Raw genomic sequence first — 18,374 nt, 5'->3', positions numbered from 1 at the left:
CCCTCCATTACTGTATCATGTCCCAGCAGTGTCACCTCTCTAATCATCACCAGACCCCTCCATTACTGTATAATGTCCCAGCAGTGTCACCTCTCATCGCCAGACCCCTCCATTACTGTATAATGTCCAGCAGTGTCACCTCTCCAGTCATCACCAGACCCCTTCATTACTGTATAATGTCCCAGCAGTGACACCTCTCCAGTCATCACCAGACCCCTCCATTACTGTATAATGTCCCAGCAGTGTCTCCTCTCCAGTCATCACCAGACCCCTCCATTACTGTATAATGTCCCAGCAGGGTCACCTCTCTAATCATCACCAGACCCCTCCATTACTGTATAATGTCCCAGCAGTGTCACTTCTCCAGTCCTCACCAGACCCCTCCATTACTGTATAATGTCCCAGCAGTGTCACCTCTCCAGTCATCACCAGACCCCTCCATTACTGTATAATGTCCCAGCAGTGTCACCTCTCTAATCATCACCAGACCCCTCCATTACTGTATAATGTCCCAGCAGTGTCACCTCTCTAATCATCACCAGACCCCTCCATTACTGTATAATGTCCCAGCAGTGTCACCTCTCCAGTCATCACCAGACCCCTCCATTACTGTATAATGTCCCAGCAGTGTCACCTCTCTAATCATCACCAGACCCCTCCATTACTGTATAATGTCCCAGCAGTGTCACCTCTCTAATCATCACCAGACCCCTCCATTACTGTATAATGTCCCAGCAGTGTCACCTCTCCAGTCATCACCAGACCCCTCCATTACTGTATAATGTCCATGCAGTGTCACCTCTCCAGTCATCACCAGACCCATCCATTACTGTATAATGTCCCAGCAGTGTCACCTCTCTAATCATCACCAGACCCCTCCATATGCTGGGACATAATACAGTAATGGAGGGGTCTGGTGATGACTGGAGAGGTGACACTACTGGACATTATACAGTAATGGAGGGGTCTGGTGATGACTGGAGAGGTGACACTGCTGGGACATTATACAGTAATGGAGGGGTCTGTTGATGACTGGAGAGGTGACACTGCTGGGACATTATACAGTAATGGAGGGGTCTGTTGATGACTGGAGAGGTGTCACTGCTGGGACATTATACAGTAATGTAGGGGTCTGGTGATGACTGGAGAGGTGTCACTGCTGGGACATTATACAGTAATGGAGGGGTCTGGTGATGATTAGAGAGGTGACACTGCTGGGACATTATACAGTAACGGAGGGGTCTGATGATGACTGGAGAGGTGACACTGCTGGGACATTATACAGTCTCCAGTCATCACCAGACCCCTCCATTACTGTATAATGTCCAGCAGTGTCACCTCTCATCACCAGACCCCTCCATTACTGTATTATGTCCCAGCAGTGTCACCTCTCCAGTCATCACCAGACCCCTCCATTACTGTATAATGTCCCAGCAGTGTCACCTCTCCAGTCATCACCAGACCCCTCCATTACTGTATAATGTCCCAGCAGTGTCACCTCTCTAATCATCACCAGACCCCTCCATTACTGTATAATGTCCCAGCAGTGTCACCTCTCTAATCATCACCAGACCCCTCCATTACTGTATAATGTCCCAGCAGTGTCACCTCTCCAGTCATCACTAGACCCCTCCATTACTGTATAATGTCCCAGCAGTGTCACCTCTCCAGTCATCACCAGACCCCTCCATTACTGTATAATGTCCCAGCAGTGTAACCTCTCTAATCATCACCAGACCCCTCCATTACTGTATAATGTCCCAGCAGTGTAACCTCTCCAGTCATCACCAGACCCCTCCATTACTGTATAATGTCCCAGCAGTGTCACCTCTCCAATCATCACCAGACCCCTCCATTACTATATAATGTCCCAGCAGGGTCACCTCTCCAGTCATCACCAGACCCCTCCATTACTGTATAATGTCCCAGCAGTGTCACCTCTCCAGTCATCACCAGACCCCTCCATTACTGTATAATGTCCCAGCAGTGTCACCTCTCCAGTCATCACCAGACCCCTCCATTACTGTATAATGTCCCAGCAGTGTCACCTCTCCAGTCATCACCAGACCCCTCCATTACTGTATAATGTCCCAGCAGTGTCACCTCTTCAGTCATCACCAGACCCCTCCATTACTGTATAATGTCCCAGCAGTGTCACCTCTCTAATCATCACCAGACCCCTCCATTACTATATAATGTCCCAGCAGTGTCACCTCTCTAATCATCACCAGACCCCTCCATTACTGTATAATGTCCCAGCAGTGTCACCTCTCCAGTCATCACCAGACCCCTCCATTACTGTATAATGTCCCAGCAGTGTCACCTCTCTAATCATCACCAGACCCCTCCATTACTATATAATGTCCCAGCAGTGTCACCTCTCCAGTCAGTATCTCCACCATCTTGTAGATGAGTTCTAGGATCTTCTGCTCCTTTGTCCTCTCAGGTATCGGTGAGGGAGGTGGAGGCTCCATGATACAGGCCCGAGTCCTGCTCCATCCTGCTGACACATGGGGGCGACTGCTGGGGGCCACACAATCTCCAGATGTCTTCTTTACTACTGTGCAATCCTAAGTATAGAGGAAGGCACTAAATACATGTACACATACAGTGTATACATTCCCACAATCCCTCACCTCTCCGGTCATGTCCTGTATTATCCCTAGAGATAAGAGTGAGGTCATGTGACCATTTCCCACAATCCCTCACCTCTCCGGTCATGTCCTGTATTATCCCTAGAGATAAGAGGTCATGTGACCATTTTCCACAATCCCTCACCTCTCCGGTCATGTCCTGTATTATCCCTAGAGATAAGAGGTCATGTGACCATTTCCCACAATCCCTCACCTCTCCGGTCATGTCCTGTATTATTCCTAGAGATAAGAGTGAGGTCATGTGACCATTTCCCACAATCCCTCACCTCTCCGGTCATGTCCTGTATTATCCCTAGAGATAAGAGTGAGGTCATGTGACCATTTCCCACAATCCCTCACCTCTCCGGTCATGTCCTGTATTATCCCTAGAGATAAGAGTGAGGTCATGTGACCATTTCCCACAATCCCTCACCTCTCCGGTCATGTCCTGTATTATCCCTAGAGATAAGAGTGAGGTCATGTGACCATTTCCCACAATCCCTCACCTCTCCGGTCATGTCCTGTATTATTCCTAGAGATAAGAGGTCATGTGACCATTTCCCACAATCCCTCACCTCTCCGGTCATGTCCTGTATTATCCCTAGAGATAAGAGTGAGGTCATGTGACCATTTCCCACAATCCCTCACCTCTCCGGTCATGTCCTGTATTATCCCTAGAGATAAGAGGTCATGTGACCATTTCCCACAATCCCTCACCTCTCCGGTCATGTCCTGTATTATCCCTAGAGATAAGAGGTCATGTGACCATTTTCCACAATCCCTCACCTCTCCGGTCATGTCCTGTATTATCCCTAGAGATAAGAGTGAGGTCATGTGACCATTTCCCACAATCCCTCACCTCTCCGGTCATGTCCTGTATTATTCCTAGAGATAAGAGTGAGGTCATGTGACCATTTCCCACAATCCCTCACCTCTCCGGTCATGTCCTGTATTATCCCTAGAGATAAGAGGTCATGTGACCATTTCCCACAATCCCTCACCTCTCCGGTCATGTCCTGTATTATCCCTAGAGATAAGAGGTCATGTGACCATTTCCCACAATCCCTCACCTCTCCGGTCATGTCCTGTATTATCCCTAGAGATAAGAGTGAGGTCATGTGACCATTTCCCACAATCCCTCACCTCTCCGGTCATGTCCTGTATTATCCCTAGAGATAAGAGGTCATGTGACCATTTCCCACAATCCCTCACCTCTCCGGTCATGTCCTGTATTATCCCTAGAGATAAGAGTGAGGTCATGTGACCATTTCCCAGAATCCCTCACCTCTCCGGTCATGTCCTGTATTATCCCTAGAGATAAGAGGTCATGTGACCATTTCCCACAATCCCTCACCTCTCCGGTCATGTCCTGTATTATCCCTAGAGATAAGAGTGAGGTCATGTGGCCATTTCCCACAATCCCTCACCTCTCCGGTCATGTCCTGTATTATCCCTAGAGATAAGAGTGAGGTCATGTGACCATTTCCCACAATCCCTCACCTCTCCGGTCATGTCCTGTATTATTCCTAGAGATAAGAGTGAGGTCATGTGGCCATTTCCCACAATCCCTCACCTCTCCGGTCATGTCCTGTATTATCCCTAGAGATAAGAGTGAGGTCATGTGACCATTTCCCACAATCCCTCACCTCTCCGATCATGTCCTGTATTATCCCTAGAGATAAGAGGTCATGTGACCATTTCCCACAATCCCTCACCTCTCCGGTCATGTCCTGTATTATCCCTAGAGATAAGAGGTCATGTGACCATGTCCCACAATCCCTCACCTCTCCGGTCATGTCCTGTATTATTCCTAGAGATAAGAGTGAGGTCATGTGACCATTTCCCACAATCCCTCACCTCTCCGGTCATGACCTGTATTATCCCTAGAGATAAGAGGTCATGTGACCATTTCCCACAATCCCTCACCTCTCTGGTCATGTCCTGTATTATCCCTAGAGATAAGAGTGAGGTCATGTGACCATTTCCCACAATCCCTCACCTCTCCGGTCATGTCCTGTATTATCCCTAGAGATAAGAGGTCATGTGACCATTTCCCACAATCCCTCACCTCTCCGGTCATGTCCTGTATTATCCCTAGAGATAAGAGGTCATGTGACCATTTCCCACAATCCCTCACCTCTCCGGTCAGCAGGTAGATGATCTCCAGGGTGAGGCTCAGTATCTTCTCTTGCATGTGACTCTCCTCCATCTTGTCTTGGTTTATAGTATGACTAAAAACAAGATGGAACATTAGGGGGTTGCTGTTGCAAAACTACAAACTTGTAGCTGTAGGTGTCAGGGGGATGATGGGACTTGTAGTTGTAGGTGTCAGGGGATGATGGGACTTGTAGTTGTAGGTGTCAGGGGATGATGGGACTTGTAGTTGTTGGTGTCAGGAGGATGATGGGACTTGTAGTTGTTGGTGTCAGGGGGATGATGGGACTTGTAGTTGTTGGTGTCAGGGGGATGATGGGACTTGTAGTTGTAGGGGTCAGGGGGATGATTGGACTTGTAGTTGTAGGTGTCAGGAGATGATGGGACTTGTAGTTGTAGGTGTCAGGGGATGATTGGACTTGTAGTTGTAGGTGTCAGGAGAATGATGGGACTTGTAGTTGTAGGTGTCAGAGGATGATGGGACTTGTAGTTGTAGGTGTCAGGGGATGATGGGACTTGTAGTTGTAGGTGTCAGGAGAATGATGGGATTTGTAGTTGTAGGTGTCAGAGGGATGATGGGACTTGTAGTTGTAGGTGTCAGGGGATGATGGGACTTGTAATTGTAGGTGTCAGGAGGTTGATGGGACTTGTAGTTGTAGGGGTCAGGGGGATGATGGGACTTGTAGTTGTAGCTGTCAGGGGATGATGGGACTTGTAGTTGTAGGTGTCAGGAGGATGATGGGACTTGTAGTTGTAGGTGTCAGGAGGATGATGGGACTTGTAGTTGTAGGGGTCAGGAGGATGATGGGACTTGTAGTTGTAGGGGTCAGGAGGATGATGGGACTTGTAGTTGTAGGTGTCAGGGGATGATGGGACTTGTAGTTGTAGGTGTCAGAGGGATGATGGGACTTGTAGTTGTAGGTGTCAGAGGGATGATGGAACTTGTAGATGTAGGTGTCAGGGGATGATGGGACTTGTAGTTGTAGGTGTCAGGGGATGATGGGACTTGTAGTTGTAGGTGTCAGAGGATGATGGGACTTGTAGATGTAGGTGTCAAGGGGATGATGGGACTTGTAGTTGTAGGTGTCAGGGGGATGATGGGACTTGTAGTTGTAGGTGTCAGGGGATGATGGGACTTGTAGTTGTAGGTGTCAGGGGATGATGGGACTTGTAGTTGTAGGTGTCAGGGGGATGATGGAACTTGTAGGTGTAGTTTTCAGGGGATGATGGGACTTGTAGGTGTAGTTGTCAGGAGGATGATGGGACTTGTAGTTGTAGTTGTCAGAGGATGATGGGACTTGTAGGTGTAGTTGTCAGGGGATGATGGGACTTGTAGGTGTAGTTGTCAGGGGATGATGGGACTTGTAGGTGTAGTTGTCAGGGGATGATGGGACTTGTAGGTGTAGTTGTCAGGGGATGATGGGACTTGTAGTTGTCAGAGGATGATGGGACTTGTAGTTGTAGGTGTCAGGAGGATGATGGGCCTTGTAGTTGTAGTTGTCAGGGGATGATGGGACTTGTAGGTGTAGTTGTCAGGAGGATGATGGGACTTGTAGTTGTAGGTGTCAGGGGATGATGGGACTTGTAGGTGTCAGGGGGATGATGGGACTTGTAGTTGTAGGTGTCAGGAGGATGATGGGACTTGTAGTTGTAGGTGTCAGGGGATGATGGGACTTGTAGTTGTTGGTGTCAGGGGATGATGGGACTTGTAGTTGTTGGTGTCAGGGGGATGATGGGACTTGTAGTTGTAGGTGTCAGGGGATGATGGGACTTGTAGTTGTAGGTGTCAGGGGGATGATGGGACTTGTAGTTGTAGGTGTCAGGAGATGATGGGACTTGTAGTTGTAGGTGTCAGGGGGATGATGGGACTTGTAGTTGTAGGTGTCAGGGGATGATGGGACTAGTAGTTGTAGGGGTCAGGAGGATGATGGGACTTGTAGTTGTAGGTGTCAGGGGATGATGGGACTTGTAGTTGTAGGTGTCAGGGGATGATGGGACTTGTAGTTGTAGGTGTCAGGGGATGATGGGACTTGTAGGTGTCAGGGGGATGATGGGACTTGCAGTTGTAGGTGTCAGGGTGATGATGGGACTTGTAGTTGTAGGTGTCAGGGGATGATGGGAGTTGTAGGTGTCAGTGGGATTATGGGACTTGTAGTTGTAGGTGTCAGGAGGATGATGGGACTTGTAGTTGTTGGAGTCGGGGGATGATTGGACTTGTAATTGTAGGTGTCAGGGGGATGATAGGACTTGTAGTTGTAGGTGTCAGGAGGCTGATGGTCTTGTAGTTGTAGCTGTCAGGAGGATGATGGGACTTGTAGTTGTAGGTGTCAGGGGGATGATGGGACTTGTAGTTGTTGGTGTCAGGGGATGATGGGACTTGTAGTTGTAAGCGTCAGGGGGATGATGGGACTTGTAGTTGTAGGTGTCAGGGATATGATGGGACTTGTAGTTGTAGGTGTCAGGGGGATGATAGGACTTGTAGTTGTAGGTGTCAGGGATATGATAGGACTTGTAGTTGTAGGTGTCAGGAGGATGATGGGTCTTGTAGTTGTAGCTGTCAGGAGGATGATGGGACTTGTAGTTGTAGGGGTCAGGGGGATGATGGGACTTGTAGTTGTAGGTGTCAGGAGGATGATGGGACTTGTAGTTGTAGCTGTCAGGGGATGATAGGACTTGTAGTTGTAGGTGTCAGGAGGATGATGGGTCTTGTAGGTGTCAGGAGGCTGATGGGTCTTGTAGTTGTAGCTGTCAGGAGGATGATGGGACTTGTAGTTGTAGGGGTCAAGGGGATGATGGGACTTGTAGTTGTAGGTGTCAGGGGGATGATGGGACTTGTAGTTGTAGGTGTCAGGAGGTTGATGGGACTTGTAGTTGTAGGTGTCAGGAGGTTGATGGGACTTGTAGTTGTAGGGGTCAGGGGGATGATGGGACTTGTAGTTGTAGCTGTCAGGGGATGATGGGACTTGTAGTTGTAGGTGTCAGGAGGATGATGGGACTTGTAGTTGTAGGTGTCAGGAGGATGATGGGACTTGTAGTTGTAGGTGTCAGGAGGATGATGGGACTTGTAGTTGTAGGTGTCAGGAGGATGATGGGACTTGTAGTTGTAGGTGTCAGGGGGATGATGGGACTTGTAGTTGTAGGTGTCAGGGGATGATAGGACTTGTAGTTGTAGGTGTCAGGGGATGATGGGACTTGTAGTTGTTGGTGTCAGGGGATGATGGGACTAGTAGTTGTAGGTGTCAGGAGGATGATGGGACTTGTAGTTGTAGGTGTCAGGGGATGATTGGACTTGTAGTTGTAGGTGTCAGGGGATGATGGGACTTGTAGTTGTAGGTGTCAGGGGATGATTGGACTTGTAGTTGTAGGTGTCAGGGGATGATGGGACTTGTAGCTGTAGGTGTCAGGGGGATGATGGGACTTGTAGTTGTAGGTGTCAGGGGATGATGGGACTTGTAGTTGTAGGTGTCAGGGGATGATGGGACTTGTAGTTGTAGGTGTCAGGGGGATGATGGGACTTGTAGTTGTAGGTGTCAGGGGGATGATGGGACTTGTAGTTGTAGGTGTCAGGGGATGATGGGACTTGTAGTTGTTGGTGTCAGGGGATGATGGGACTTGTAGTTGTAGGGGTCAGGAGGATGATGGGACTTGTAGTTGTAGGTGTCAGGGGATGATGGGAATTGTAGGTTTCAGGGGATGATGGGAATTGTAGGTTTCAGGGGATGATTTATGTAATATATGAAGTTGCAGTCGTAAGGATGATGGGACTTGTAGTTCTCGGAGGTGTCCGGGCAGGGATGTAGATGACATCATCAGACAGGACTCACCTGCATCTCCTCTGATGCTCTCCCAATACATTACATCTACCGGAAATACGTCACGGCCCACTTCCGGCTCCTGCGTTCCACTCGTCTAATTCTGTGTGATCCGCTGCAGCACTTCTCTGCCTGTAGTGGCCGCTGGTGAGCAGCAGTGTGAGCAGAGCCCCGCGGGATTGTGGGTAATGTAGTTGTGAGGCAGAGAAAGCCCCGCCCGCAGGAGAAGTAATAGAGCGCCGATCAGTGAGCTGTGTATATGTACAGGCCGGGCAGATGAGCGCCGATCAGTGAGCCGTGTATATATATGTACAGACCGGGCAGATGAGCGCCGATCAGTGAGCCGTGTATATGTACAGGCCGGGCAGATGAGCGCCGATCAGTGTGCCGTGTATATGTACAGGCCGGGCAGATGAGCGCCGATCAGTGAGCTGTGTATATGTACAGGCCGGGCAGATGAGCGCCGATCAGTGAGCTGTGTATATGTACAGGCCGGGCAGATGAGCGCCGATCAGTGAGCCGTGTATATATATATATGTACAGACCGGGCAGATGAGCGCCGATCAGTGAGCCTTGTATATATATGTACAGGCCGGGCAGATGAGCGCCGATCAGTGAGCCGTGTATATGTACAGGCCGGGCAGATGAGCGCCGATCAGTGAGCTGTGTATATGTACAGGCCGGGCAGATGAGCGCCGATCAGTGAGCTGTGTATATGTACAGGCCGGGCAGATGAGCGCCGATCAGTGAGCTGTGTATATGTACAGGCCGGGCAGATGAGCGCCGATCAGTGAGCTCTATATATATGTACAGGCCGGGCAGATGAGCGCCGATCAGTGAGCTGTGTATATGTACAGGCTGGACAGATGAGCGCCGATCAGTGAGCCGTGTATATGTACAGGCCGGGCAGATGAGCGCCGATCAGTGTGCCGTGTATATGTACAGGCCGGGCAGATGAGCGCCGATCAGTGTGCCGTGTATATGTACAGGCCGGGCAGATGAGCGCCGATCAGTGTGCCGTGTATATGTACAGGCCGGGCAGATGAGCGCCGATCAGTGAGCTGTGTATATGTACAGGCCGGGCAGATGAGCGCCGATCAGTGAGCCGTGTATATGTACAGGCCGGGCAGATGAGCGCCGATCAGTGAGCTCTATATATATGTACAGGCCGGGCAGATGAGCGCCGATCAGTGAGCCGTGTATATGTACAGGCCGGGCAGATGAGCGCCGATCAGTGTGCCGTGTATATGTACAGGCCGGGCAGATGAGCGCCGATCAGTGAGCTGCGTATATGTACAGGCCGGGCAGATGAGCGCCAATCAGTGAGCCGTGTATATGTACAGGCCGGGCAGATGAGCGCCAATCAGTGAGCTCTATATATATGTACAGGCCGGGCAGATGAGCGCTGATCAGTGAGCTCTATATATATGTACAGGCCGGGCAGATGAGCGCCGATCAGTGAGCCGTGTATATATATATATATATATATATATGTACAGGCCGGGCAGATGAGCGCCGATCAGTGAGCCGTGTATATGTACAGGCCGGGCAGATGAGCGCCGATCAGTGAGCCGTGTATATGTACAGGCCGGGCAGATGAGCGCCGATCAGTGAGCCGTGTATATGTACAGGCCGGGAAGATGAGCGCCGATCAGTGAGCCGTGTATATGTACAGGCCGGGCTGATGAGCGCCGATCAGTGAGCCATGTATATGTACAGGCCGGGCAGATGAGCGCCGATCAGTGAGCTGTGTATATATATGTACAGGCCGGGCAGATGAGCGCCGATCAGTGAGCCGTGTATATATATATGTATATATATGTACAGACCGGGCAGATGAGCGCCGATCAGTGAGCTGTGTATATGTACAGGCCGGGCAGATGAGCGCCGATCAGTGAGCTCTATATATATGTACAGGCCGGGCAGTTGAGCGCCGATCAGTGAGCCGTGTATATGTACAGGCCGGGCAGATGAGCGCCGATCAGTGAGCTGTGTATATGTACAGGCCGGGCAGATGAGCGCCGATCAGTGAGCTCTATATATATGTACAGGCCGGGTAGATGAGCGCCGATCAGTGAGCCGTGTATATGTACAGGCCGGGCAGATGAGCGCCGATCAGTGAGCCGTGTATATGTACAGGCCGGGCAGATGAGCGCCGATCAGTGAGCCGTGTATATGTGCAGGCCGGGCAGATGAGCGCCGATCAGTGAGCTGTGTATATGTACAGGCCGGGCTGATGAGCGCCGATCAGTGAGCCGTGTATATGTACAGGCCGGGCAGATGAGCGCCGATCAGTGAGCCGTGTATATGTACAGGCCGGGCAGATGAGCGCTGATCAGTGAGCTGTGTATATGTACAGGCCGGGCAGATGAGCGCCGATCAGTGAGCTGTGTATATGTACAGGCCGGGCAGATGAGCGCCGATCAGTGAGCCGTGTATATGTACAGGCCGGGCAGATGAGCGCCGATCAGTGAGCCGTGTATATATATGTACAGGCCGGGCAGATGAGCGCCGATCAGTGAGCTGTGTATATGTACAGGCCGGGCAGATGAGCGCCGATCAGTGAGCTCTATATATATGTACAGGCCGGGCAGTTGAGCGCCGATCAGTGAGCCGTGTATATGTACAGGCCGGGCAGATGAGCGCCGATCAGTGAGCTGTGTATATGTACAGGCCGGGCAGATGAGCGCCGATCAGTGAGCTCTATATATATGTACAGGCCGGGCAGATGAGCGCCGATCAGTGAGCCGTGTATATGTACAGGCCGGGCAGATGAGCGCCGATCAGTGAGCCGTGTATATGTACAGGCCGGGCAGATGAGCGCCGATCAGTGAGCTGTGTATATGTACAGGCCGGGCTGATGAGCGCCGATCAGTGAGCCGTGTATATGTACAGGCCGGGCAGATGAGCGCCGATCAGTGAGCTGTGTATATGTACAGGCCGGGCTGATGAGCGCCGATCAGTGAGCTGTGTATATGTACAGGCCGGGCAGATGAGCGCCGATCAGTGAGCCGTGTATATGTACAGGCCGGGCAGATGAGCGCCGATCAGTGAGCTGTGTATATGTACAGGCCGGGCTGATGAGCGCCGATCAGTGAGCCGTGTATATATGTATATGTATCAGTGAGCCGTGTATATGTACAGGCCGGGCAGATGAGCGCCGATCAGTGAGCTGTGTATATGTACAGGCCGGGCAGATGAGCGCCGATCAGTGAGCCGTGTATATATATGTACAGACCGGGCAGATGAGCGCCGATCAGTGAGCCGTGTATATATATATATATGTACAGGCCGGGCAGATGAGCGCCGATCAGTGAGCTGTGTATATGTACAGGCCGGGCAGATGAGCGCCGATCAGTGAGCCGTGTATATATATATATATATATATGTACAGGCCGGGCAGATGAGCGCCGATCAGTGAGCTGTGTATATGTACAGGCCGGGCTGATGAGCGCCGATCAGTGAGCCGTGTATATGTACAGGCCGGGCAGATGAGCGCCGATCAGTGAGCCGTGTATATATATGTACAGACCGGGCAGATGAGCGCCGATCAGTGAGCTGTGTATATGTACAGGCTGGGCAGATGAGCGCCGATCAGTGAGCTGTGTATATGTACAGGCCGGGCAGATGAGCGCCGATCAGTGAGCTGTGTATATGTACAGGCCGGGCTGATGAGCGCCGATCAGTGAGCCGTGTATATATGTATATGTATCAGTGAGCCGTGTATATGTACAGGCCGGGCAGATGAGCGCCGATCAGTGAGCTGTGTATATGTACAGGCCGGGCAGATGAGCGCCGATCAGTGAGCCGTGTATATATATGTACAGACCGGGCAGATGAGCGCCGATCAGTGAGCCGTGTATATATATATATGTACAGGCCGGGCAGATGAGCGCCGATCAGTGAGCTGTGTATATGTACAGGCCGGGCAGATGAGCGCCGATCAGTGAGCCGTGTATATATATATATATATGTACAGGCCGGGCAGATGAGCGCCGATCAGTGAGCTGTGTATATGTACAGGCCGGGCAGATGAGCGCCGATCAGTGAGCTGTGTATATGTACAGGCCGGGCTGATGAGCGCCGATCAGTGAGCCGTGTATATATATATATACATATATATATATATATGTGTGTATCAGTGAGCCGTGTATATGTACAGGCCGGGCAGATGAGCGCCGATCAGTGAGCTGCGTATATGTACAGGCCGGGCAGATGAGCGCCGATCAGTGAGCCGTGTATATGTACAGGCCGGGCAGATGAGCGCCAATCAGTGAGCCGTGTATATGTACAGGCCGGGCAGATGAGCGCCGATCAGTGAGCTCTATATATATGTACAGGCCGGGCAGATGAGCGCCGATCAGTGAGCTCTATATATATGTACAGGCCGGGCAGATGAGCGCCGATCAGTGAGCTCTATATATATGTACAGGCCGGGCAGATGAGCGCCGATCAGTGAGCTCTATATATATGTACAGGCCGGGCAGATGAGCGCCGATCAGTGAGCCGTGTATATGTACAGGCCGGACAGATGAGCCCCGATCAGTGAGCCGTGTATATGTACAGGCCGGACAGATGAGCCCCGATCAGTGAGCTGTGTATATGTACAGGCCGGGCAGATGAGCGCCAATCAGAGAGCCGTGTATATGTACAGGCCGGGCAGATGAGCGCCGATCAGTGAGCTCTATATATATGTACAGGCCGGGCAGATGAGCGCCGATCAGTGAGCTCTATATATATGTACAGGCCGGGCAGATGAGCGCCGATCAGTGAGCCGTGTATATGTACAGGCCGGGCAGATGAGCGCCGATCAGTGAGCCGTGTATATGTACAGGCCGGACAGATGAGCCCCGATCAGTGAGCCGTGTATATGTACAGGCCGGACAGATGAGCCCCGATCAGTGAGCCGTGTATATGTACAGGCCGGGCAGATGAGCGCCGATCAGTGAGCCGTGTATATGTACAGGCCGGGCAGATGAGTGCCGATCAGTGAGCCGTGTATATGTACAGGCCGGGCAGATGAGTGCCGATCAGTGAGCCGTGTATATGTACAGGCTGGACAGATGAGCGCCGATCAGTGAGCCGTGTATATGTACAGGCCGGGCAGATGAGCGCCGATCAGTGAGCTGTGTATATGTACAGGCCGGGCAGATGAGCGCTGATCAGTGAGCTCTATATATATGTACAGGCCGGGCAGATGAGCGCTGATCAGTGAGCTGTGTATATATATATATGTATCAGTGAGCCGTGTATATATATATCTGTACAGGCTGGGCAGACGAGCGCCGATCACTGTGCTGCCTCATCAGACGGATAATGATGCGTTTGGCTCCTTAAAGGGGTACTCCAGTGCTTAGACATCTTATCCCCTCTCCAAAGGATAGGGGATAAGATGCCTGATCGCGGGAGTCCCGCCGCTGGAGACCCCCATGATCTTGCACGCGGCACCCCGTTTGTAATCAGTCCCCGGAGCGTGTTCGCTCCGGGTCTGATTACCGGCGACCACAGGGCCGGCGGTGTGTGACGTCACGCCTCCGCCCCCGTGTGACTTCACGCTCCGCCCTTCAATACAAGCCTACGTGAGGGGGCGTGATAGCTGTCACGCCCCCTCCCGTAGGCTTGCATTGAGGAGCGAAGTGTGAGGTGACACGGGGGCGGAGGCGTGATGTCACACACCACCGGCCCTGTGGTCGCCGGTAATCAGACCCGGAGCGAACACGCTCCGGGGACTGATTACAAACGGTGTGCCGTGTGCAAGATCATGGGGGTCTCCAGCGGCGGGACTCCCGCGATCAGGCATCTTATCCCCTATCCTTTGGAGAGGGGATAAGATGTCTAAGCACCGGAGTACCCCTTTAACCCCTTAAGGACCGAGGGTTTTTCCGTTTTTGCATTTTCGTTTTTTCCCTTGCCTTTAAAAATCATAACTCTTTCAATTTTGCACCTAAAAATCCATATTATGGCTTATTTTTTGTGCCACCAATTCTACTTTGTAATGATATCAGTCATTATGCCCAAAAATCTACGGTGAAACGGAAAAAATAATAATTGTGAGACAAAATTGAAAAAAAAACGCCATTTTGTAACTTTTGGGGGCTTCCGTTTCTACATAGTACATTTTTCGGTAAAAATGACACCTTCTCTTTATTCTGTATGTCCATACGATTAAAATGATTCCCTACTTATATAGGTGATTTTGTCGCACTTCTGGAAAAAATCATAACTACAAGCAGGAAAATGTATACGTTTAAAATTGTCATCTTCTGACCCCTGTAACCTTTTTATTTTTCCGTGTATGGGGCGGTTTGAGGGTCATTTTTTGCGCCGTGATCTGAAGTTTTTAACGGTACCATTTTTGCATTGATAGGACTTATTGATCGCTTTTTATTCATGATATAAAAAGTGACCAAAAATGCACTATTTTGGACTTTGGAATTTTTTTGCGCGCATGCCATTGACCGTGCGGTTTAATTAACGATATATTTTTATAGTTCGGACATTTACGCACGCGGCGATACCACATATGTTTATTTTTATTTACACTGGTTTATTTTTTTTATGGGAAAGGGGGGGTGATTCAAACTTTTATTAGGGAAGGGGTTAAATGACCTTTATTCACTTTTTTTTCACTTTTTTTTTGCAGTGTTATAGCTCCCATAGGGACCTATAACACTGCACACACTGATCATTGTTATCCCATAGGAAACTATAACACTGCACACACTGATCTCTTATACAGATCATTGTTAAACCATAGGAGACTATAACACTGCACACACTGATCTCTTATACTGATCATTGTTATCCCATAGGGACCTATAACACTGCACACACTGATCTCTTATACTGATCATTGTTATCCCATAGGAGACTATAACACTGCACACACTGATCTCTTATACTGATCATTGTTATCCCATAGGGACATATAACACTGCACACACTGATCTCTTATACTGATCATTGTTATCCCATAGGGACCTATAACACTGCACACACTGATCTCTTATACTGATCATTATTATCCCATAGGGACCTATAACACTGCACACACTGATCTCTTATACTGAGCATTGTTATCCCATAGGGACCTATAACACTGCACACACTGATCATTGTTATCCCATAGGGACCTATAACACTGCACAAACTGATCTCTCATACTGATCATTGTTATCCCATAGGAGACTATAACACTGCACACACTGATCTCTTATACTGATCATTGTTATCCCATAGGGACCTATAACACTGCACACACTGATCATTGTTATCCCATAGGGACCTATAACACTGCACACACTGATCTCTTATACTGATCATTGTTATCCCATAGGAGACCATAACACTGCACACACTGATCTCTTATACTGATCATTGTTATCCCATAGGGACCTATAACACTGCACACACTGATCTCCTATACTGATCATTGTTATCCCATAGGGACCTATAACACTGCACACACTGATCTCTTATACTGATCATTGTTATCCCATAGGGACCTATAACACTGCACACACTGATCTCCTATACTGATCATTGTTATCCCATAGGGACCTATAACACTGCACACACTGATCTCTTATACTGATCATTGTTATTCCATAGGGGGCTATAACACTGCACACACTGATCTTTTACATTGATCACTGGTTTCTCATAGGAAACCAGGGATCAATGATTCTGCAGCTTGACTGCTCATGTCTGGATCTCAGGCACAGAGCAGTCATTCGGCGATCGGACAGCGAGGAGGCAGGTAGGGGCCCTCCCGCTGTCCTGTAAGCTGTTCGGGATGCCGCGATTTCGCCGCGGCTATCCTGAACAGCCCACTGAGCTAACCGGCATACTTTCGGTTTCACTTTAGACGCGGCGTTCAACTTTGAACGCCGCGTCTAAAGGGTTAATAGTGCGCGGCACAGCGATCAATGCTGCGCGCTATTAGCCACAGGTCCCGGCCGTTGTTAGAGGCCGGGCCCGACCCGCTATGACGCGGGGCCACGCCGTGGCCCGCGCTATAGATTGGGAGTGGACACATGACATTCCAGTACGTCATGTGTCCTTAAGGGGTTAAGGAGCCCAACGCATCATTATCTGTCTGATGAGGCAGCACAGTGATCGGCGCTCGTCTGCCTGGCCTGTACAGATATATATATATACGGCTCACTGATTGGATAGGGGATAAGATGTCTAAGCTCCGGAGTACCCCTTTAAGACGTCATGGCAGTGGGATCTGGAAATCTCTGTGCTGGGAGCTTCACTCTACCACAAAAACCCTGTGTGTGTGAACACGTCCTGAGGCTGCACTTAGAGAAGGCGCAGTGTGACTGTATCCATGGCAACAACACCTGATTTTAACCCTTTCCTTCCACCACATTTTACCTCATCGCCTTTTAAGAGACATAAGGGGAGATTTATCAATACTGTCCAGAGGAAAATTTGCCCAGTTGCCCATAGCAACCAATCAGATCGCTTCTTTCATTTTTAACAAGGCCTCTGCAAAATGAAAGAAGCGATCTGATTGGTTGCTATGAGCAACTGGGCGACTCTTCCTCTGGACAGGTTTTGATAAATCTCCCCCAGAGACCCATAAGTGGCTTCTTCTTGTTCTGTTTTTTTTTGCGCAAACAATTTAATTTTGTTATGACATCATTTTACCATAAAATGCACGGCACAACCGAAAAATATTATTTTGTGGGAAAATTTTGCACTTTTGAAACTTTATTTATTTTTTTACACATTGCACTTTATGGTAGAAAATGAGAAGTTCTCTTTATTCCGTGGGTCAATATGATTAGGACGATCACCATGGTTACAGCTTTTCTATTATTGTAACACTTAAAATAAGACAGACATATACGTAATCCAAAGATTGTATGAATGAATAAGCCCCTAATAAAACTTTGACTCATCCCCCTTTTCCTATTGTGCATAAATGTCTGAACTATTAAAATATAACATTAACTAAACTGCGCAGTCAATGGCGTACACATAAAATAATACCAAAGTCCAGAATTGCATATTTTTGTTCACTTCATGTATCATAAAAAATTTATAAAAAGTGATTAAAAAGTCCCATCACAACAAAAATGATCCCAATAAAAACTACAGATCACAGCACAAAAAATGACCCTCATACATCCCTGTATACAGTAAAATATAGGGTCAGAAGAGGAGGAATCGTATGGATCTACTGAATTTTTTTTTTACCAAAAAGTACACTGCGTCAACATTTTTAGAAAGTGAGGAAGAAAAAATGAAAGCGCAAAAAAGAAAAAACTTTGTCCTCAGAGGAGTTCTGTAGTGAAAAATAATGTATTCCCTATCCAAAGCATAAGGGATAAGTTATAGATCGTGGGGGTCTGAGCGCTGGGGGCCCCAGATCCCCTGAATAGGGCGCTGGCAGCTTGCTGGAAGGGGCGGGCTGACCCCCCACACAGAGCGCCGGCTGACACGCCCCATCCATTACTTATCCCCTATCCCGTTCCTTTGGATAGGGGATAAGTAATTTTTTGCCGCTCTACTGCTTTAAGGGGTTAAAATCCTCCTGTTCTGACCCCATATATGGGGGTGTACAATGATGATTTTTTACACCGTGATCTGTAGTTTTTATCGGTACCACTTTTGCGTAGAAGTGACTTTTTGTTTTCTTGGATGTGATGCGAACAAAAATCTGCAATTTTAATAGTTCTGACATTTCCACACATAACAAACAATTTCTTTTTATTGGTAACATGGGAACAAAGGGTGATTTCATTTTTTATTAGTTTAGGGG

The 18,374-nt window shown here is 49.1% G+C and overlaps 2 protein-coding genes across 6 annotated transcripts in view; one reads left to right on the top strand and one right to left on the bottom strand.

Moving 5' to 3' along the window:
- LOC130282607 (zinc finger protein 271-like) overlaps positions 1–8,741 on the bottom strand; it is a 330,526-nt gene extending 321,785 nt beyond the window's left edge. For 2 of the 5 annotated variants that reach the window (XM_056531020.1, XM_056531018.1), the window contains exons 1-3: positions 8,612–8,640; positions 4,771–4,864; positions 2,379–2,636 (exon numbers count right to left, since the gene is read on the bottom strand). Coding sequence is in view for 4 of the 5 variants with exons in the window: in XM_056531018.1 (XP_056386993.1) it covers positions 2,379–2,474 (96 nt within the window). In the remaining variant the exon portion in view is untranslated. Of the gene's footprint in view, positions 1–2,378; positions 2,637–4,770; positions 4,865–8,611 lie in introns of those variants that run through there. The other 3 variants (XM_056531011.1, XM_056531017.1, XM_056531019.1) reach the window with 3 other exon arrangements.
- The window catches only part of LOC130282620 (high mobility group nucleosome-binding domain-containing protein 5-like), a 161,832-nt gene that overhangs the window by 78,956 nt on the left and 64,502 nt on the right, over positions 1–18,374 (top strand). The window lies entirely within an intron of this gene.

This window comes from Hyla sarda, chromosome 7 (genome assembly GCF_029499605.1).
Source record: "Hyla sarda isolate aHylSar1 chromosome 7, aHylSar1.hap1, whole genome shotgun sequence".
Classification (NCBI taxonomy): Eukaryota; Metazoa; Chordata; class Amphibia; order Anura; family Hylidae; genus Hyla; species Hyla sarda.
This window is presented reverse-complemented; position numbering and strand designations above follow the sequence as displayed.